A 20,910-nucleotide genomic window follows, 5' to 3' on the forward strand; every position below is an offset into this window, starting at 1 on the left:
TACGCCATATGACTTAGGTATGTCACACGACCTACATACATTATTTACTGTACATATCCAAGACCATACTGTCACATATGACTTAGGTATGTCACACGACCTACATACATTATTTACTGTACATATCCAAGACCATACCCCACATGATTTATCTATGTCACATATGACTTAGGTATGTCACACGACCTACATACATTATTTACTGTACATATCCAAGACCATACCCCACATGATTTATGTATGTCACAACTTAGGTCGCATGGCTTACATCAAATGACTTCCGTACCTCATGTGATTTACATACATAATGACTTATGCATGACCTACATACAGTAGGTCAAGTGACTTATGTACATTAGATTACTTACACTGAAAGACTACATACTGTACATCATGACTTACTCCTGCATGACCTACGTTGCACAACTTGCGTGTCACATGACTTAGCTCACATAACTTAAATATGTCGCATGACTTACATATGACGCATTGTGTCTTGTACGTGATGTACATGTCGCATTCCTTAAGTATGTCACGAGACTTGCGTACATTACATGACTAACGCGTCACATGACATACGCCACATTAATTGTGTCGCATTAACGTGCATTCAAACGTTTTACACGAGGTTAATATAAGTTCACCCGAAAAGGTTAAAGTGCACTTCTGATTTATCCGTAAATGTCACCCAAAAACCCAAAGTCCTGAAGTTTTGTGGCGTAATGTGTGTTCAATCATTGTGAGCGCAAAAAAAAAGATTGAAGAACACACGGCCGTCACCCTGATTGAACCTTTCCCCTATTTCCCGCCTCCAGAGAGGAGGGATGATAAGGGGGGTAAGGGGCGGGAAAGGGCATTTCTTCCCTGTGCCTTAAAAGCATTGCGGCGGAGGCTCTCGTTCTGTCAGTCAAGATGGAGTTGTATCTGGACCTTCGCTCGCAGCCCTGCCGCTCCCTGTTCATGTTCGCCAAGGTCAACGCTATTCCCTTTGAATTCAAGCTGGTGGACCTGGCTAAAGGTACACACACGCGCACTCTGCACTTATATTGACTTAACCCTCATTGTGTGTCGCAAAGTAAGCATCCATTAAAAGAACTGCATGTGTGTGCGTGCGTGCCAGGGGAGCAGTATGGCGAAGAGTTCGGGAAGATCAGCCCGATAAGGAAAGTTCCTGTCATGAAGGACGGCGACTTTGTCCTCACGGAAAGGTACAAACAAACTTTTATTTAAGCCAACATTCTCTCCGTGTGAGCGATAGCGACACAAAATGGAGGGAGGAATATTCAAGAGGTAGTATCATTGCCTTCACAGTGGTGGCTATTTAAGTTAATAGTGTAAAGCTAGAACTGGAATTTGAAGTTTAACAGTTGGGATTAGACCTGGGGTGGGCAAACCTTTTTAGCTCAGGGGCCACATTTACTTTTAAAATTTGACAGGCGGGCCAAACCAGGACCAGATGCTTACATATAAAAAAATAAACAAACAAAAAAGGCCTTGTAGTGTTAATACTTAGATTTACTTTTAATGGGAACAGTGTTGTTTTGTTGATCACCTTTTTTTGCCAGTGCAAGTCTGGTGTTAGTTTTTTTTGTGGCACTTCTCAGAACACATCTGATGTGTTCATCCCTCAGCTGGGATCTGTAGGATGTTTTGTTGGTGTTCATCACACTAAACGTCTGTTCACACGTGTAGAGCCAAACAACACCGGCATCCTCTGTGCCATCTTCAGGATTTTTTGAACTTTGTCCGCGCTTAATGAAGCATAAAACCCATCCAGTTTGAGAGTTGAACTTTGTCAGTTTGTCAGATCAAGGTTTTGCTGAGCCTGCAAGCTTGATTTTAACAGCTGAGGCGTAGCTATCAGCTCTTGTGTTGATTGGCTGTTAGCATAATCAGCATGCTTGGTAGAAAAGTGACAGCTGATGTTATATTCCTCTAAAACCGCAAAGTTTCTTAACAAATTAGACATACAGCTTTTGAGCGGACTTCAGTGAAAAAGTATTTAGGAGTCCATTCTATATTAAACACTCGGCACTCACTGTCGACTTTTTTTTTCTTTGGGCCACTTGTGGTTGAAGAAGGGTTCAGAGCAGTAGCAGAGCAAAAACAGAACAGCCAAAGTCAAGTCAATGTATCGCTGTACCTACTGCGCTACCTGGTGCAACCACTGGGCATTACAGCACAACCTGGTGGAACCACTCTGCATTACAGGACAAGGTCAAATGAATGTAGTCATGATTTTGATATGATTTGGGCGATTCTGTACCAATCTTTGGCGAGCTGGATATGGCCCGTGGGCTGTAGTTTGCTCACCGCTGGATTAGACCCTTTCACTGTCCTTAAAAGCTGTGTGATAGGTACCCACACCCTGAAGGTGGGGGGAGGTGACCCAACAAATCTTCAGCTTCTGAGGTGGTACGAGAGATGGTGTAAAATGGAGCTGACATTAACACCTTTCACACTTCCCATCAAAACCACTTTTTCTCTTTGTCACTGTGCTGTGTGAAAGGTACCAACACAGAATGGGCGACGAAGTTTCCAAAGTGGTATCATAGACAAAACAGTGGTGGGAAAGAGGCTGCGTGAAAGGAAACTGGGGAAATGGGGGTGTTAATAGCTGGCATTACCCCTATTTACACCACCTATCAAAGCCGTGTTTTGTCACCCTTGTGTGTGAAAGGTACGGACAAGAAATTGGGGGAGGGGGGGTTGTCAAGATTCCAATTTGCCGGTTTCTTTAGTCGTAACATTAGCAGGAGTGAGGCTGTGTGAAGGGAGAAAGCACAAAGCCAAAACAGGGCTGTGAAGATTAATGTCAGACGTTAGCCCCTTTTACACAGTTCTGTATAAAGGTACCAACACGGAATGGGGTGGCAAAGTCTACCTGGCGATGTCAGAGACATGGCAGCAACTGTGTGAAAAGGGATCGTGACAAGCCAGAAGGCGGCTGTGTAGTTTAACACCCGACTCCCGCCCTGTTGTATCGAAAGCAATTGTCACACTGTCAGAAAACTATTTTACATTTTCATTGGGTCTGTGTGGAAGGCAAAGGTGGATAAATGCCAGATCGTCCGTTTCGGCTCTGATCTGGCAATTGTCGATTCTCTGCATGGAAGGAGCTACGCCAAGCTACGTCTGCGTGAAATAGGCCAGAGAGATATAATACGGCGTGCTATTGCATGCGTATTCCGATGCCCCAGCCCCTCTACATCGCCTGCGTACTGATTGGAAGTAGCGTCAAAGTGGCTAACGTTCCTGTATCCAGTGTGGCCATCCTTCAGTACCTAGCTGAGAAGCATGCGTCCTTCCTTCCTGACCACTGGTACCCGGCCGACCTGCGACAGCGGGCGCGGGTCAATGAGTACCTGTCCTGGCAGCAGATGAACCTGCGAGCCCATGGGTCAAAGGTCTTCCTGCTGAAGGTAAAACACAACCCACCCCCACTTTGCATCCCTTAACATCCCCCTTACTACCTTCGCTCTATTTGTACATATGAGCCACTCCTGGAACTCACCACTTCCTGTAGTTCCTGTCACTAACAGCATACAGTGGTGCCTTGAGATAGGAGTTTAATAGGAGATAGGGGGGGCAGCATAATACAGTCATGCAGCTATACATGTAGACAGTCACAGCTACTCCATAAGCCATAGTACTATTAATAGTAATATTAGCAGTAGTTAACTAGTTTGTTAGCTTAGCAAGCTAGCTAGTTTGTTGGTCAGTTACTTACTTAGCTATGTCGCTATCTATTTATTTATGTATTTAGTTAGCGAGCTACTTAGTCCATTACTTAAGTCACTTAGCGAGTTCGTAAGCAGGTCAGTCAGTTGGTTAGACAGCCAGTTAGTAATTATTTAGTTAGCTAGTTAGTTCATCACGGTACTGAATTCACTTACCTAGCTAGTTCATTAGCCAGTTAGTCAGCTAGTTTTTCCTTTATTTGAAGAACTGCTCACTATCTGCCAAACTGCTGCTTGTTATGAAGTGAGTCGAGTTGAGTTCACTGCCACCGTACATCGCACATATTGCAAAGCTTTGCCTCGCAAGTCAATGCATAAAATTGGCCGAATGACGGCTCATATCTCAAAAAACCCTTAAACCGGATCACTCGTACCTCAAGGCACCACTGTATTGATGTTTTTCATGTATAAATGTTTATATATAAATAAAGTTAAATGTAAATATGGCCATTGGACAGACATTTTTGTATCAAAAGCATTTCTAAGAAAAAAAATTTTTTTTGCGTGGCCATCTTGGATTTTGCTGTAGTTTTTTTAAAGAATGGGATTTGAAGGTGATATGTATGTTCCTTTATCCCAATTTGAATGAATCTTGTCATATTTGCAATTATCTACTCTACTATAACCACTACCTTTCACAATACGACAACGAGAAATAAATAAGTCAAAAAATAGTCCCTGGCAGGCACAAAAGAAATAAACACGACCACGAGAAATAATCCACAGTCAAAAGTGTGTGTGCCTGTGCCAGAACATGTACCCGCTAGTGATGGGCCACGAGGTCCCCGAAGACAAAATGTCGTCGGCCGTGGAGGAGCTGACCCAGGCTGTGGACGTCTTGGAGAAGCATTTCCTGGGTGAAAGCTTGTTCCTGTGTGGCGCCTCCATCTCGTTGGCTGACCTGGTGGCCATGGCTGAGATCATGCAGGTGATGGAGACACAATACAAAAAGGACTGAAAACATTTGACGCACACAGCAGGCTTTTTTTCACAACAGTTCCATCGGCTGGATGTGGTGGGGCACTGCCCCAACTTGGCCGCCGATGGAAGCAAAGTGATACTTTCAAATGTGTTTGTCTTCAATTAACTACTAGATAACTAAGTAACTAACTAGCAATCTAATTAACTAGCAAACAAACTAACTAGCTAGCAAACTACCTGACTACCTAGTCAACAAACTATCAAATTCGCTAGCTACCTAACTAGACAGTGAAGGAATTAACTAATCAGCTTGCTAACTAGCCAACAGATTAGCTACCGATCTAACTAACAATCTATATACACTAACTCACTTAGCTACCCAGTTGTGATCTTAGAAATAAACTAGTTCACTAAATACATAAGTAACTAAATAGCTGACAAACTGACTGACTGACTTGCAAACTTTCTTATTCGCTAAGTTACTAAAGCAATTAACTATATAGCTAGCCAACTAAATAAGTTACCATAAGCAAAGCTATTGTGCAAAGTGTAAATAAAAACAGAAAAGAATGAATCCCTTTCAAATTATATTAAATTGAATAGATTACAAAGACAAGATATTTCAATTTGAATTTGATGCCTGGGACACATTCCAAAAAAGCTGGGACAGGAGCAACAAAAGACTGGGAAAGTTGAGGAATGCTCAAAATACCCTTGTTTAAAACATTCCACATGTTAACTGGCAACAGGTGAGTGTCATGACAGAGTCCCCGTACTGTTGAGCAACTGAAGTTGTACATCCAGCAATAATGGGGAAGAATTCCACATACAAAGTTTCAACAATTACTATCCTCACTCACATTCACACCTACGGGCAATTTAGAGTCTTCAATGAACCTACCACGCCTGTTTTTGGGATGTGGGAGGAAACCAGAGTACCCGGAAGAAAACCACGCAGGTAGAGCCGGGATTTGAACCCTGGTCCTCAGAACTGTGAGGCCGACATGCTAACCAGTCTAAGACGGTGCCGCCAACTAGCTACCTAGCTAACTCAATTGCTTTCCAGTGGAAGCGTGAACTTTTTTCCAAACACGATAATGATGAAGATTGGTGTGTTGTACCTGAACGAGTTCAATGAGTGAAAGTTCATGAAGTAGTTCATATTTTGGGCGAACATGAACTGAACGTAGTTCATTTCTGCCTGATGAAAGTAATTGAGAACACGCTCATTCTGGTGAACAGTTTTTGAACGAAAGTTCATTTTCATTCAAGAGTTTTTGGTTTTGTTAGGGACTTCCAGGACAAAACCCGTCTAAGTACACTATTTACGAGCCTCTGTGTGTTGGCGGATAAACTGTATTTGGCAATCGATTCAGCGCGGCCACGGCCGCCGTTCATTTCAGGCACGTCGCAGCTGCATGAGAATGAGAGTTACGTTCAGGGACACTGCTTAAATGGGAGTCAATGTGTTCTGTGCAATCACACTGATTAACAAAATATTTGTTTTTTTAATATAGTCAACCAGAGCTGTTACGAATGTCATATCATATAATATCAACGTCCTTTCACCGTAATTCCTGTCATACTGTGTTGCGTGTTTTTGTTTGCACATTAAGGACAAAAAAAAAATAAAAGCAAATTGTTTTGGAGATTGTAGGGTCAAAGATGCAGCTTGCTACTAGTGTGGAGTGAATGGGTGCCAACAATCGGGAAATTAAAAGCCAGTATTTTGAGGGTAATAACCAGTCAGCAACATATTGAGCACAAACAAAAAGAACTATGAAGTGGAACGGTGAACTAAACTTTGAACTAGTTTGCGTAGAAAATGATATTTCCCAACACTGGTTGTTGTTGTGGTTAGCCGGTGAGCAGCGGCGTGGACGTCTTCTCGGAGCGTACCAAGCTGTCGGCGTGGCGCGAGCGCGTGAAGAAGGAGGTGGGCGTCGCGCTCTTCGACGAGGTTAACGCCGCCATCATGACGAGTGGCGCCGTGGCGCAGACGCTGCGCGAAGGAGGACTGCCCCAAATCTTCAAGGACAAATTCAAGAAAACCTTCTTGTGAATGCCAATAAAAACATCAGAACAAACGCTATTTTTCTAAAGACTCATTACGATCATACGACCACATAATGGCGCTCTTTCAGATGTTGTCTGTCTTGATACAAAACTTTAACACCTAAGGCCCGGTACACACATAAAGACAATCGGACTATTTTTGTCCAAAATTCGCGCCTTTTTTTTTTATATTTTATAAGATTATCCTTTGGTTTGAGGTGTGTTATGAGTGGCTTTGTAATTATAGTAGGGTCCAAAAGGGGTCAGGGCTGACTATATTAAATATTAAACGTGTTCAGTATTTACGACCAAAAATCTTTGTGTGGCAAAAGACTATTTGCCGAGTCATGATGCCGAGAACTGTGATGTGGAACGCAATCAAGAAGCACTCTGACTCAAGATCAGGAAGCCAACATGTCTTGTCCGATGTTGTTGTTTGCTGGTATAAAAGTTCCCCAGAAGGCAAGAAGTATTTTCCAAAGCAAGTATTTTTATTGACGACATGGCCATTCCACAACCCGGCAAACATCGACGCATACCCAGAAGTGTCTGCCCTTTTTGCGTTTTTGTGAGACCACGTGTGAACACGCGAGATTTCTGCCTCAGCGGACTTGTTTGAAGATCAGTGGTGGAACAGAATCTTTAAGTGTGTGGTGTTATGTGTTAAGATGATCACGCATACCACATCACACACCATATAACCAAAACTGTCAAATGCCTGATTTTTTTTATCTTCATGTGTGGGGTCTGTCACAGATAAATTGACTTTTACGATTTGAAAAATCCTTATGTGTGTACCAGGACAAAATCAGCTGTACTCTGTTTGTTGAATTTGTTGCGTTTTTTCTTGTTTTCCGAAAATGTTGAAAAATTACATAGGCAATTCTGGTATTAGGCTAATAAAATAATAAGACATAAATCTTTAAATAAATAAAATGGATGGAATGGGTCCACAAATGCGTGTCTCAGCCACTACTCATCCTTCACAGATGATCTTTGTTTTGTAACCGTTTTTTTTTTAAAATCATTTTATTTTTTATTTTAAAAAAGGAAATTATTTTTCAAAATAATGTTAACGTTTCTGCAATGTATTTGAATGATTTTTAATTAAATAATCAAACAATTGTTTTCCAGAATATTTCTTTTTAAAATCAAATATGGAGGTCTTTTATCTGAAAGAATATTCATTTTCAATTTTTTGTAAATTAAACTAAAGAATGCTTTCCTGAAAGAAGACAATTCTTAGGATTTGTAAACACGAAGTATACAATGTTATTGTGTCTGGGAGAAAAACCTTGTTTGAAAAAATATTTTTCATATATCGTATTGTTACAGAAATATATTTCTGATAATAAGTGGTAATATTACTACTATGACATTTATATGGTAGAAATAAATATCAACGACATCACGCCATATTAAAAGGCAAAGCTTGTTGTAATTACAAGTAATTTCCTGTAGATGACACTCTTTCTTCACTGCTCATTGTTCACTTCTCTTTTATCATGTATTAGTTTGTTATTCGTGTTCTTAAAGTTTTCAGTCACAACTTTTGTCTATTTTTTAAAACCTTCAACATGTTCTTTAATGTAAGAGTATTTTTGTTATATATTATAATTTGAAAAAGCAACAAGACACATATTATGTTTACTCATTAAATTGAAATTATTTTTCTAAAGCGCGATATAAGTGCAGTCCATAGACCATTTATAACGTGACATAAAAAAAAATCTTCAACAGGAAGTTATTTTATCTCAACCACATTCTTTTTTTAAGAATTTCATTTTATGTAAGTTACAACTTTAATTTATAATTTAATTTAATTAAAAAAAATCTTTAACAGTCATTTATTAATTATTTTTGTAAGTTATTTTATTTTCTATTTTGTAGTAAGGCATACGTTTTTCATTTATTAGTTTTTAAAAAATATATAGTCAAGGGTGACGAGATAGCTAGTTGATGTAATTACAAATAGTGTCCTCTAAATGCCACTGTTTCTTTATTGACCACTTGTCCATTGTTTTTTTTTTTTCCTCTCTCGGACCTTTTTGTTTTCATGTTTTTTTTTTCGTGATAGCAAACATGAAAACATTTTTAAAATATTCAGAATAAAATAAAATCACCATTTTACGTCCTAAATATAAAAACAAAGACTCCCAAAGAATTGTACCAACTTTTCACAGCTGCAGCTTGTCAATCAACGGAGGTCAGGTGACCTGACTCACGCCACAACAACGCCGCAGACCGGAAAAACGCTGGCGACCTTCTGGTTCTGGTTCTGGTCGAACAAGGATGGGGGTCAGCGGCAAGGTGGTCGCGCTGTGCAGCTACGAGACGACCAAGCTGGTCCGCATCCATAGCGTCCGGCTGGGCTCGCTCAAGTGGACCCTGAACGCAGCGGTGCTGCTCTTCATATGGTGACGTCATTCCCGCTTCTTTAAAAACGATTTTAACAAACGTAGAAAAAAACCCCATCATTGTTCTAATTATTTAGTAATATGTGATAGCAGCTTCTTGAAAATATGTTTAAAAGTTTGGACTGTCTGGTTGGCAGTATGTGCCACCAAAACTATCAAAGTTAAAAAAAAAAAAAATATATATATTTTTTAATGAAGATAGCTGTTATGATGACGTGATAAAGTGGTAAATTAACAAGTGCATGTGCCCTAGTTTACTAAAATATATTGTCCATTAAGCTAATTTATTAAAATGTAAATGCATATAACAGTATTTTCTGTGTCAATTGGTTTACATGGACCTTTACGATATGCAGTATCTTATGAACATACAATGATGTCACATTTGTGTTAAATGGACATAAATTTGTTGGGTAGCTTGCTAAATGGACATTGGACTAAACATGTAGGCTAGCATGCTAGATGGAGAAACAGATGTTAGCATGCTAACATGCCAACATAACAGTGTTGTTGTTTGTGGTGTTAGCGTGTTGATGTTGTGGAACCGGAAGTACCAACAGTTTGATCAGGTAGTCAGCTCCGTGACCGCCAAGGTGAAGGGCGTTGCCCGCATGCAGCTGCCCGGCGAGGAAGCCGTCATCTGGGATGAGGCAGACTACAGCGGACCCTCGCAGGTCAGAGCTCCGTGAATCTTTACAACGTTGTTTTTTTTCCCCTTCCACCTATGACTTTCTTCATGCTGCTGATTGGTTATCATTATTTGGACTTGAAATGGCAACTTCAAACCAAAATGGCAGACTTTTTGTGATTTACTGGGAATGGATTCATGAAGACTTTTTTTGTGTGTCTCCCCGTGTTGGGAAAAATCATTGTGTAGGCGAAGTAGTTCAAAGTTCAGTTCACAGTTCATAATTCAAAATTTTGAATTGATTTCACTGTTCCAAAAATAAAGTATGCTTAGTTCTCTCTTTTTTTTTTTTAACCCCTATATGTTGCTGACATGCTATTATCCTCAAAACACTGTCAATTCACTCCACACTAGTAGCCACCTGCAGCTTTCACCCTACTATCTAAAAAACATGAGGAAAAACTTGTTGCTTGAATGGCGTTTGTTTGGCGAATTTTCAAGCGAAATTCAGGAAGCAAGGATCCCTGGAAATTACCCCTGAATAGCGACTTCAAACCAAATGTCTTTTCTGACATGGCTTCTTGAGATGTTTTTGTGGGTCTGTGCATGATAGACATGCCTACCAAATTTCATGTCGCTAAGAAAAATTGGCCTGACTTCGGTGTCGGCAGCGTGGGTTCAGTTCCCACTCAGTGACGGTGCGAATGTGAGTGTGAGTGGTGTCTATATGTGCCCTGTGGCTGACTGGCGACCAGTTCAGGGTGTAGTCTGCCTTTCACCCGAAGTCAGCTGGGATAGGCTCCAGCACCCTGCGACCCTGAACAGGTCTGTCTCTCTTCACGACAATTTTTTGTGGGTCTCCTATTGCTAGACATGTCTACAAAATTTGATATTGTTACGGGGCCCTGAAAAAGTATTTGCTCCTTCTCAAATTCTTCTTATTTTCTTTTTTTGCATAGTTTCCCCATGTAAATGTTTAAATATCATCACACAAATGTAAATATTTGATAAAGATAACCCAAGTAAACATAAAAAACTGTTTTGAATTATATAATGTTATTTATTAAGGGGGGCAAAAACTATTCAAAGCTACCTGGCCCTGTTTGGAAAATGTAATTGTCACCTTTGTTAAATCATGAATTAACTGTGGCTAATTAATTTTTGGGGTAATATGAGTTAATTTTCACTGACCACACCAAAGCCTGAATACTTCCAGACTTGTTTAATTAAGAAATCCCTTAGATTGAATCTGACAAAATTAAGTCGGCCGAAAGATCTCAAAAAGGTGCAACAAAATGCCGGATCCAAAGAAATTCAAGAACAGATGAGGAATAAAGTAAATTACATCAGTCTGGAAATGTTTACAAAGCCCATCCATTTTCCGTACCGCTTATCCTCACGAGGGTCGTGGACGAGCTTGAGCCTATCCCAGCTGACTCTGGGCGAGAGGCAGGGTACGCCCTGAACTGGTTGCCAGCCAATTGCAGGGCAGGTTACAAAGCCATTTCTTAAATTTTAGGAATCCAGCACACCACTATCCACTAATAGAGAAAACATTGATGAACATTGATGAGTGATGAACCTTCCTAGTTAGTGGCCAGCCTTTAAAAATTACCCCAATAGCACAGTGACGACTCATCCAGGAGGTCACACAGGAATCCAGGACAACATCTAAAAAACTTCAGGCCTTCCTTGCCTCAGTTAAGGTGTTCATGTTCATGATTCAACAATAAGGAAGAGACTGGGAAAAAATGGCATCCTTGTCAGAGTTCCAAGGTGAAAACCACTGCTGACCAAAAAGAACATAAAGGCTCATCTTACTCTCCCCCCCCCCCCCCCCCCCCAAAAAAAAAAGCATCTGTATGATTGCCAAGACTTTTGGGAGAATATAATACGGACTGACGAGATGGAAGTTTAACTTTTTGGAAGGTGTGTGTCTTGATGAATTTGGTGTAAATGTAACACAGCATTTCAGAAAAAGAACATCAGTCAAACATGGTGGTGGTCGTGTGATGGTCTGGGGCTGATTTGTCAATTCAGTTTGTAAATCCTGAAGGAGAATGTTCAGTCATCAGTTTGTGACCTCCTGATGAAGCGCACTTGGGTTAAGCAGCAGGACAACGATCCAAAACACACCAGCAAGTCAACTTCTCCATTAACAAATCTTGCTCCATCCCAGTAATGCACGGTGTCCCTCAAGGCTCTGTGCTTTGTCCCCTCCTATTCATTGTCCACATGCTACCCCGTGGACACATCGTTTGCTACCATAGACTTCAATTTCACTGCTACGCCGATGACACACAACTCTACAGAATCTATCAACAAAAACGCCACAATCTCTACTTTCACAAAATACCTCTCTGCAATAAAATCATTGGGTGACCACCGACTTCCGCAAACGGCAATAAATCAGAACATACTATTATTGGTCCCAAATCCCTCCTCCCCTCCACACAGGACTTCACATTCTCCATTGATGGTCACAAACTCACCCCCTCCCTCACAGATCAGAAACCTGTTTCATTTTCGAGCCCACACTCCCCTTCCAACCGCACATCCGTCAAATCACCAAAATGGCCTTCTTCCACCTCCGAAACATCGCCCGCCTTCGTCCGACCGTCTCATCATCTGCTGCTGAAACCCTGATCCATGCCTTTATTTCCTCCAGACCAGACTATTGCAATAGCCTTCTTTACGGTCTTCTCTCCATTCACCTGGGAAAAAAAAAACTGTACAGAATTCAGCTTCCCGGTTACTCACCCATACCCGCTTCCAATGATCATATCACCCCTGTCCTTCAACAGCTCCACTGGCTACCCATACAACAGCACATCCTCTTCAAGATCCTGCTCATCATCTACAAATCCCTCAATATCCTGGCCCCCCATACATAACTGATCCTCTGCAGCACTATCACCCCTCCCGTCGCTTCCGGCCTTCGCTTTTGCTGCCCCCACTCTCTGGAACTCTCTCCCCCCACACAGCCGTGCCTCTGACTCCCCACAATCCATCCAACCATCCATGTTCTGTACCACTTATCCTCACTAGGGTCGCGGGTGTGCTGCAGCCTATCCCAGCTATCTTTGGGCGGGAGGCGGAGTACACCCTGAACCGGTCGCCAACCAATCGCAGGGCACACATAAACAAACAACCATTCACACTCACATTGACACCTACAGACAATTTAGAGTCTTCAATTAACCTACCTTGCATGTTTTTGGAATGTGGGAGGAAACCAGAGTACCAGGAGAAAATCCATGCAGGCACGGGGAGAACATGCAAACTCCACACAGGCGAGGCTGGGACTTGAACCCCGGTCCTCAGAACTGTGAGGCAGATGTGCTAACCAGTCGCTCACTATCCCGCCCTCCCCACAACCATTCAAAACAAAACAAAAAAAAGTTAAAAACACTCTTTCAACAAACATTTAACCACTTCTTATTTATTTTTCTCTATTTATTATGACTTTTGTTTATTTTATGCCTGTAAAGCATCTGACTTTTATGACAAGCGCTACAAGAAAATGTATTTATTATTAACTTCTAAATGTTTTTTAAAAAGAAAAAGAAAAGGTTTTCTTTTTGCCTTGTCAAAGTCCGGACTTGAATCTGATTGAAATGTAGTGGCATGACATTAAAAAGGCCGTTTATGCTTGAAAACCCTCCAGTGTTGCCAAATTAAAATAAATCTGCAACGAAGAGTGGGCCAAAATATCTCTACAGAGATGTGAATGACTTATTGCCAGTTATACAAAACATTCAACATTCACTTCAAAACAAAATAGCAGGCTTTGTGTGTTTTGGGGCTTAGCTTTTTAACTTTTTTTTGGTGGCTGTACTCATGATTGACATGCCTAATAAATGATGCTCGGTGTAATCTGCTTCAGGGGAGGAATTTCCCCAAAACTCCAGGGGGCAAGAATGGTGTAAATTACCCCTAAAATGGCCACTTCAAACCCAAATTGCAGGGTTTTCTTTGTATTTCTGGGCATTGCTTTTTGAGACTTTTTAAAAAGTGTATTTTATTTATTTTTTGACTAATGATAGACACACCTACCAAATTTCATTTTGCTAAGTCAACCTGGCATTGGTGACTGAATTTTCAAACAATTCTTCTGTGCCTCCTCTCTGTAACCTTTACGGACACAGACTTCATTGTGTTTTGTTTACTGCATTTGTGGTCACCACGGCACGCACACACACTCTTTGTTGTCATCTCAGGACAAGAACTCTTTCTTTGTGGTCACCAACGTCATCGTGACCAAGAACCAGAAGCAAGGACGATGCCCTGAGGTAGTCCATAATAATGATGCGACTCATCAATTTAACCTCATGGCAACAAAGCTGACATTTTGTTTCCCAGCCTCCCTCTAGTGGCCGTCGATGTCGGCATCACAACGACTGCAAGCGAGGCGCCTGGGAGCCGCACAGCCACGGTACTTTGACTTGACTTGTGTGCAGTTATCAAAAGTTGCATCTATCACTCTTCGGTTCTGAACTCCCTCAGGGATACAGACGGGCTCGTGTGTGAAATTTGACGCGTTGGCCAGAACGTGTGAGGTGGCAGCCTGGTGTCCCGTCGAAGCCAAGCACAAACCGCCAAGGTACACGTGGGCAGCTTCTACTTCCTGTTTTTAGTACTGCTAAACCTTTAGCTTTTAGCCCTCTATATTAAATGCTCTCAATCGTGCTAACAGTGTGTGTACGTGTGCAGGCCTGCTCTGCTGGCGTCCGCAGAGAAGTTTACTGTGCTCATCAAGAACAACATCCATTTTCCCGCCTTCAACTTCATCAGGTGACATTTTGACGTGTACATTTCCATCAAACAATGCAAGTTGTAGTCTGTGTGCTATCACATATATTTAAAAGTACGTTGTGGTTTATCTGGTAGGAGGAACATCTTACCCGAGATGACCGAGTCCTACCTGACCAGATGTCAACGTGGTAACGATTCTTTGTGTCCAGTCTTCACGCTGGGAGATGTCGTCCACCAGGCTGGGGGGAACTTCTCAACCATGGCTGTGGAGGTGTGAAGAGCACTACTGGTATCATCCTGTTTCGCCGTAGCATTATATGGGAGATCGTTAACTTCACTTCAGTTTGCATTTCTGTGTTAAAAAGTGTAGGAGTTCGGTTATATTGTCACCTGGTCCGTTATTATAAGGACATAGCTGTTTTACGTGCAAGTCATCTCCATTGTTGTGTCTGAGAGACATTTAAAACAAAGTTTGAATGGTGGGTCCCTGCATTCTCCTCCTGGTGGCCAGTTTTGGGGCATCCTCCGTCCCCATCGTGCTTGCACACCAATTCCAGGACACCTCTGATGTTTATTGTGCATGATTGACTGTGTCAATTCACTTGCATGTGTCCGCAGACACACCCTTAAGACTCAGTTGCTTGAATGGGGCCACCCCCGAATTGCCATAAACAACTCTTGTGAACTTCTTGGGATGTCCCCTGACTCGCACTCTGTTTCTACCAAGATTTAGACTCTACATGGCCACTCCCACCACACTGCAGTTGCACAGCCAGGTCCACTACACTTTTCCTGCTCTCTTCCGCTCCTGTCCTATCCTACATTGTCCTGTTCTTCCCTCACAGGGCATAGCACCACTGTCCTGTCTAAAACGCAAAGCCCAATGTCACATTGTTATGCATTGAATGCTTTTTTTTTTGTTTGTTTGTTTTTCTTACTGCTAGTCTCTTATTTTTCTCTCTGACCCCTTGTTTTTTTTTTTCCGGTCACTCCCCTTTGAAACCTTGTTCTGTCCAACTGAAATCTTCAGTAAATATCCTTCATAATATAAAGAACTAGAGTGGCAGTGTTTTAAAAAAAATACAATAAAATCCCCTGTTGCACACTGAAACATTTCCAGCTTAAAAGGGATACAGATCCTCCATTTCGCTCGACCTACAGTATCAGCCTAACAGCAAAGGTTTAAAATAATAATAATAATAAAATAAAAAGGTAGCCATCTGACCTGCATTTCAACATGTCATCCATAGGGGGGCGTGATAGGCATCCAAATCAAGTGGGACTGCAACCTGGACCATCTGACCAGACGCTGCCTCCCCACCTACTCCTTCAGACGCTTGGACCAGAAGGAGAGCAACAAGACCCTCTCCCCTGGATTCAACTTTAGGTACCAATCATGAGTCAAATACTCATGAAAATGATTGATGTTTTTCAAATTGATGTCAGGTTTGCCAAGTACAAGACGGTGGATAGAGCGGAGGAGAGGACGCTCTACAAAGCTTTCGGCATCCGCTTTGACATCATGGTCTTTGGACAGGTCCCATTTATTATTGCTATTATTACTATTATTGATGTTTTTAAGCATACTTTTTAGGAGGTACATTTGTCTTCCAGGCTGGAAAGTTCAGCTTCATTCAGCTCGTCGTCTACATCGGATCAACATTGTCCTACTACGCTCTGGTAAGATCAACTCACACCCAGAAGTACTCGGTATTGACATGTACATACCAGATATCACATTTTATAGACATGCTTGCCCCAGGTATCACTTTGTATGGACGTGCTCCCCTTCTCTATCACTTGGTATCATCATTTCCATACATTTTTTTTTTTTACATTTTCACACCTCGTATCATGTTCGGTTAATAAAACAGGGTCACACCTGTTAACACTTGGTATCAACAGGTGTACACTCAGTAGCCACAGTTTTAGAATTTTATCTATATTCAGCCCGGGTATCGACCAGTTCACAGCTGGCATCACTTGCTATCGAGACTTTCATGCTTGGTATTAATGTGTTCACACCTGGAAGCAACACAGCGTTATGGGTGATATTCATGTTTGTGCATGGTATCACACTGGGTATTAACAAATAGGCACTTTGTATTAGTGTTTTGTCACGCAACATGTACACATCTGGCATCCTACAATCAACACAATATATGGTCAGAGACGCTATCAAAATAAATTTTGTGTTTTAACTAATGTCTTCAATGACATAACCAAGTAAACAAAGATGGCGGTCAGCAGCAACACTTCCTACTTGTAGTGTGACGGGCTAACTCCTAACTGTGCCGTCACCTGAACTTGCAGACGACCGTTCTAATGGACTGGCTGATCGGTACTACCTGCTATGCGGCCGAGGAGGGCCAGAACTACTCTGAGAGGAAAGTGGAGTCCATCCCGGACAAAAAGGAGGTTTGATGAAATACTGTACATCACATATTTAAAGCAGCGTGTTTGTCACTTTGTGTATTTGTGTGTGTTTCAGTGTATCCTGTGTGTGTCATACGTGGATGAGGAAAACATCCGTCTGGTTAAGATGTCTCACAAGAAACGCTTACAGGATGTCAAAACCATTCGCGTTCAGACACGAAAGGTAAAAGTTGAATTAAAACTCTTCACAGCAACATGCGATAGGAGTAACCAGCCTTACAAATCTTTCCAGATACGACTTCTTTTTCTCTCTTTGACAAGAAATTGAGAGCGACGTGACCAATATCCATTTTCTGGACCGCTTATCCTCACTCAGGTCGCGGGCATGCTGGAGCCTATCCCAGCTGTCTTCGGGTCAGAGGCAGAGTACACCCTGAACCAATAGTGCAAGCAAATTTCACAACAAGCGGCAGATAGTGAACAATTCTTGTTCATGTACAGTATATCCGTATGTATTATACTGCCATCAGGCAGCCAAGGCGCAACACAATTAACTAATAATTATGTACCATCAATTTCTTTTTAAATTATATTTGTAATATTGCTATGTTTACATTCATTTTGAAGGGGAATGACGATTTGAGCTCGCTAGTTCATATTTTTTCACATTGATTGGATTTGGTCAGTCCCCACAGGGGTATGTTGTTTTTTTGTTTTTTAAATGATTGATCCGCCCGACGCCAACGACGTGTTTTAAGTCACGAGCGTGGTCATGAAACAAAGTAAACCTGTATTTCAAGTCACCACTGTACATGGGAAAACATTGACAAAACAATTTTAACATGTGAACACCAGGTGTCAACATATTTGTACCTATCACAGATGGCAATATATCACACCTGAAGTATATGATTACACCTTGTATTAGCATGTTCGCACCAACCTGTTTCGTATCAGATATCGCATGCTGTCAATGTGTTCATACATTGTATGGCAACAACATATGTGTTCGCACCGGGTACTAATGTCACGCTTGATATCCTCATTGCTCCAGGTATCATGTGGTATCAACATAGCTGCCCCTACATTCTCCTCTTTATTCCATCAGGAGGATATAGGACACATGATGGCCACGCTCTGTCTCCTTCCTGACCCTCAGCCCTCCCCCACCGCCCTCACCAAACCCCAGCGCCGTCCTCCAAGTTGGTGCAAATGTGGCGGCTGCAGTGGCTCACCCCTCCCACAGGAGGAGCTGTGCTGCCGGCGCAGCAACGAGGGCGCCTGCGTGGCCACATCGGCGCTCTTCGACAAGCTCTCACTGCAACGCCCACTCCTGGAGGCGCTGCTCGTTTACCAGGAACCCCTCGCTCAAACGCCACCCAGTGCAGCTGCCTTACGTCGCTGCGCCTACCGCCAGTACATTGTCTGGAGGTTGGGCGTCCCGCCGGCCGACGCCCGGCCCGCCATTCCCCGCTGCTGCGTGATGAGGATCAGGGAGGCATTCCCCAGTCTGGACGGACGATACGGCGGATTTGCGCTGGCTAACGAAGCGGAGATGTGACCGAGGAAAACATTCTGTCATCAGAGCTTTATTACAGCAGCCAAACGGCACATTATGGATCATGTTAATATTTTGTATGTTTGTAACAATACTCCAGATGTCAACATGGGACAAACATTTTGATTTGAAACTGTAATTGATCAGCTTCCCCAGGTATAATAGAAGCATAAAGGTTAAACAAAATTAACATGACATTTTCTTAATGATGCAAGTCTGTCCAATTGTTGAATTATTGATTCTGATACATTTTGCTTAAGTGCAAAATGATTTCCAAGCAGATATGCATATGAATCTGAGAAATGCTGGTGACTGCAGGGTGTATAACGGAAGCCTACAACAGTGACATAAGCAGTCAGCCAATTGGCATGGAGCACTGATGCAAGTCTCGATTCGTTCATTTATACAGATCACACACGATTCTATTTACACGGTGGAACGAGAAACATTGCTTTGTCTTATTGGCTCACTTCAATCAAAAAGTTACTGTCTCGTCCATATTGTTTTGGGTTTTTTCCATACCATCAAGCGAGGTGGAGTCAGAAGAGATCCCAAGGGCTCAGGTGGACAAGGATGGGTGTGGACAACCTCTGTGGTGGGTAGCAGGCGCCATCCACATACACGCCACCTGTGGGGACACAATGGTGTCATCTAGTACCGTAGTGTGCCATCCTGGCATATCGTGGAATGCTATTTTCTAGCAAGGTGTTACCACAGCGACCAATCTCGCTTGAACGACATAGTAGGACTCAATTAAATAGACAAAATCTTTGTATTTACAGTATTTAAGTCAGAATAGATTGTCAAACCAGGACAGTGTTAAATGTGGAAAAAAACCAACAACTGATGACTGTCATTATGTGCTGCTGATGCTATGTCCTTCGTACTCCGCTACTTCAGCTTAATATGAATCAATCAAATAATGTGATGAAATGAGAAACAAAAAAATGGATATGGATGATTGGGAATATGTATGTGTGTTTTAGCGTACCATAGTTTGGGAGGGTGCCTCTGAAGCCAAATGGAGTGCCAAAACCTGTAAGACAATAATTAGCATGTAACACACTTTTTTTTGGTTTTTAAATATAAATTCAGCCCCCTAGGCCAGTGTCACTTAGTGACATGAAATTCGGTAAGCATGTCTGTCTTGAGTAGGCCCACAAAAAAGTCTCAAGAAGCCATGCCTTACAAGACACAGGAAGTTGGCCAATTTAAGCTAATTTCTTGTCTAACTCAACCGCAACAATTTAGTTTTTTGTAAATTCAGTCCCCAAATATGGTTTAACTTAACATCATATGGAATGACCGTGTCTATCATGACTTGACCTAAAAGTCTCAAGAAGGCATGATTAAATAGACATTGCAAGTCTGGCATTTTGGTTGAAAGCAGCCATTTGGTCATTTATAGCGGCCCCTCAAAGACAAATGCAGAGGGTTGTTGAAAATTCAACAAGAAATTTGGTAGGAATTTACTGTATATCATTAATAGACCCACACAAAAAGTCTCAAGAACCCATGAGTGGGAAAAAAACAAAACAAACCAGGAAGGCTGTAATTTTTGTTTGACACAGCCATTGTAGGCTCACTTTGTGCTTCAAAGACAGATTTTGTTAGATTGCTCCAAAATATGAAACGCATATACACGAGTGGGCCCACCTGAAGGGAGGTACGCATGCGGCGCCGGCGGCATTGGCGGCGACGTGCTGAGGTAGTACGGCAGTCTGGGAATGACGGGCATTCGGAGGGGCTGAGTGGCGAGCATCAGCATGGAGGATGTGGGTCGCTTTGGCTGTAGCACACAATGAGGGTATCATGGCGCGTTATGGAGTACCATGGCGTATCAAGGTGTATCACGGTAAGGGCTGAAATGATTAGTCGAATAATTCAAATCTCCCCAAAAAAAGTCTAAGCAAAAACTTTGCCTCGAAGCTTCACAGTGATCATTTTTCCGCACGGACTAATGTTACTGCAGATTCACGCACCAATCTACGTAGAAATAAGTTGGTGTGATCGCTGTGAGCCAGGATGAAAGAGAATGTCCAAAGTTTGGGATCATTTCACAATTAACTCATTCACTCCTATTGATGGTTATAGAGATCAAACATCCATTTTAACTGGGAGCTCTGGAAGTGCAATGTGTCAACTGCAAAGCAGAAATAATGTCCCACAACTGCACGTCTATGATCATCAACACAAGGTGCAGATTTTAGCTAATTCAATATAGCCTACCACCACTAGTTAGAATGTATTGTAAAGGCTCCAAAAGTGGTCAAGCATAGACGCAACCACCCGGCACTCATATGCAGACGGGCTAATGGTTAGCCGCCAACCTGAGCTCGATGACTACCATGTCACTCACCAGGCCGTACCCTGCCTTTTAAAGCCACAAACACTCAAAGTCACAGATTTTATAGTGTGGCACGTAACGATGGCGACCCCAAATGGACAACAATAATACAT

General features: G+C 42.1%; 3 protein-coding genes across 9 annotated transcripts in view; 2 read left to right on the top strand and 1 right to left on the bottom strand.

Moving 5' to 3' along the window:
- Positions 1 to 857: 857 nt before the first annotated feature.
- On the top strand, positions 858 to 6,748 carry gstt1a (glutathione S-transferase theta 1a). The gene is made up of 5 exons (XM_061769264.1): positions 858 to 1,018; positions 1,121 to 1,208; positions 3,266 to 3,422; positions 4,492 to 4,668; positions 6,523 to 6,748. Exons 1-5 carry the CDS (start codon positions 913 to 915, stop codon positions 6,721 to 6,723), a joined length of 729 nt encoding a protein of 242 aa, XP_061625248.1. The 5' UTR covers positions 858 to 912; the 3' UTR covers positions 6,724 to 6,748.
- Positions 6,749 to 8,481: 1,733 nt separating this feature from the next.
- On the top strand, positions 8,482 to 18,759 carry LOC133475750 (P2X purinoceptor 4-like). Of its 3 annotated transcripts, XM_061769103.1 has the most exons (14): positions 8,482 to 8,505; positions 8,900 to 9,133; positions 9,660 to 9,807; positions 13,982 to 14,053; positions 14,124 to 14,196; positions 14,268 to 14,364; positions 14,475 to 14,555; positions 14,652 to 14,787; positions 15,767 to 15,903; positions 15,963 to 16,053; positions 16,131 to 16,196; positions 16,830 to 16,934; positions 17,008 to 17,115; positions 18,001 to 18,759. In XM_061769103.1, exons 2-14 carry the CDS (start codon positions 9,009 to 9,011, stop codon positions 18,451 to 18,453), a joined length of 1,692 nt encoding a protein of 563 aa, XP_061625087.1. In that variant the 5' UTR covers positions 8,482 to 8,505; positions 8,900 to 9,008; the 3' UTR covers positions 18,454 to 18,759. The 3 variants fall into 3 exon arrangements, with proteins under 3 accessions (XP_061625087.1, XP_061625088.1, XP_061625086.1); XM_061769104.1 differs by lacking the exons at positions 8,482 to 8,505; positions 18,001 to 18,759 and adding an exon at positions 17,185 to 17,941 and having other exon boundaries at positions 8,884 to 9,133; XM_061769102.1 differs by lacking the exon at positions 8,482 to 8,505 and having other exon boundaries at positions 8,887 to 9,133.
- A 151-nt stretch (positions 18,760 to 18,910) lies between these two features.
- The window catches only part of LOC133475745 (spermatid perinuclear RNA-binding protein-like), a 29,754-nt gene continuing 27,754 nt past the window's right edge, over positions 18,911 to 20,910 (bottom strand). For all 5 annotated transcript variants that reach the window (XM_061769094.1, XM_061769092.1, XM_061769093.1 and 2 more), the window contains 3 exons: positions 20,107 to 20,239; positions 19,442 to 19,486; positions 18,911 to 19,078 (listed from right to left, as the gene is read on the bottom strand). In XM_061769094.1, the coding sequence (XP_061625078.1) occupies positions 18,990 to 19,078; positions 19,442 to 19,486; positions 20,107 to 20,239 (267 nt within the window). In that variant the 3' untranslated portion in view covers positions 18,911 to 18,989. The remainder of the gene's footprint in view (positions 19,079 to 19,441; positions 19,487 to 20,106; positions 20,240 to 20,910) is intronic.

Source organism: Phyllopteryx taeniolatus, chromosome 3 (assembly GCF_024500385.1).
Source record: "Phyllopteryx taeniolatus isolate TA_2022b chromosome 3, UOR_Ptae_1.2, whole genome shotgun sequence".
Lineage (NCBI taxonomy): Eukaryota > Metazoa > Chordata > Actinopteri > Syngnathiformes > Syngnathidae > Phyllopteryx > Phyllopteryx taeniolatus.

Coding starts and splice junctions, on each gene's coding strand:
- gstt1a (XM_061769264.1), top strand. CDS start 913: ATGGAGTTGTATCTGGACCTTCGCTCGCAGCCCTGCCGCTCCCTGTTC. Junction 3,423..4,491: donor CAAAGGTCTTCCTGCTGAAG/GTAAAACACAAC, acceptor TGCCTGTGCCAG/AACATGTACCCGCTAGTGAT. Junction 4,669..6,522: donor CCATGGCTGAGATCATGCAG/GTGATGGAGACA, acceptor TGTTGTGGTTAG/CCGGTGAGCAGCGGCGTGGA.
- LOC133475750 (XM_061769103.1), top strand. CDS start 9,009: ATGGGGGTCAGCGGCAAGGTGGTCGCGCTGTGCAGCTACGAGACGACC. Junction 14,788..15,766: donor TCTCAACCATGGCTGTGGAG/GTGTGAAGAGCA, acceptor TGTCATCCATAG/GGGGGCGTGATAGGCATCCA. Junction 16,935..17,007: donor CCATCCCGGACAAAAAGGAG/GTTTGATGAAAT, acceptor TGTGTGTTTCAG/TGTATCCTGTGTGTGTCATA.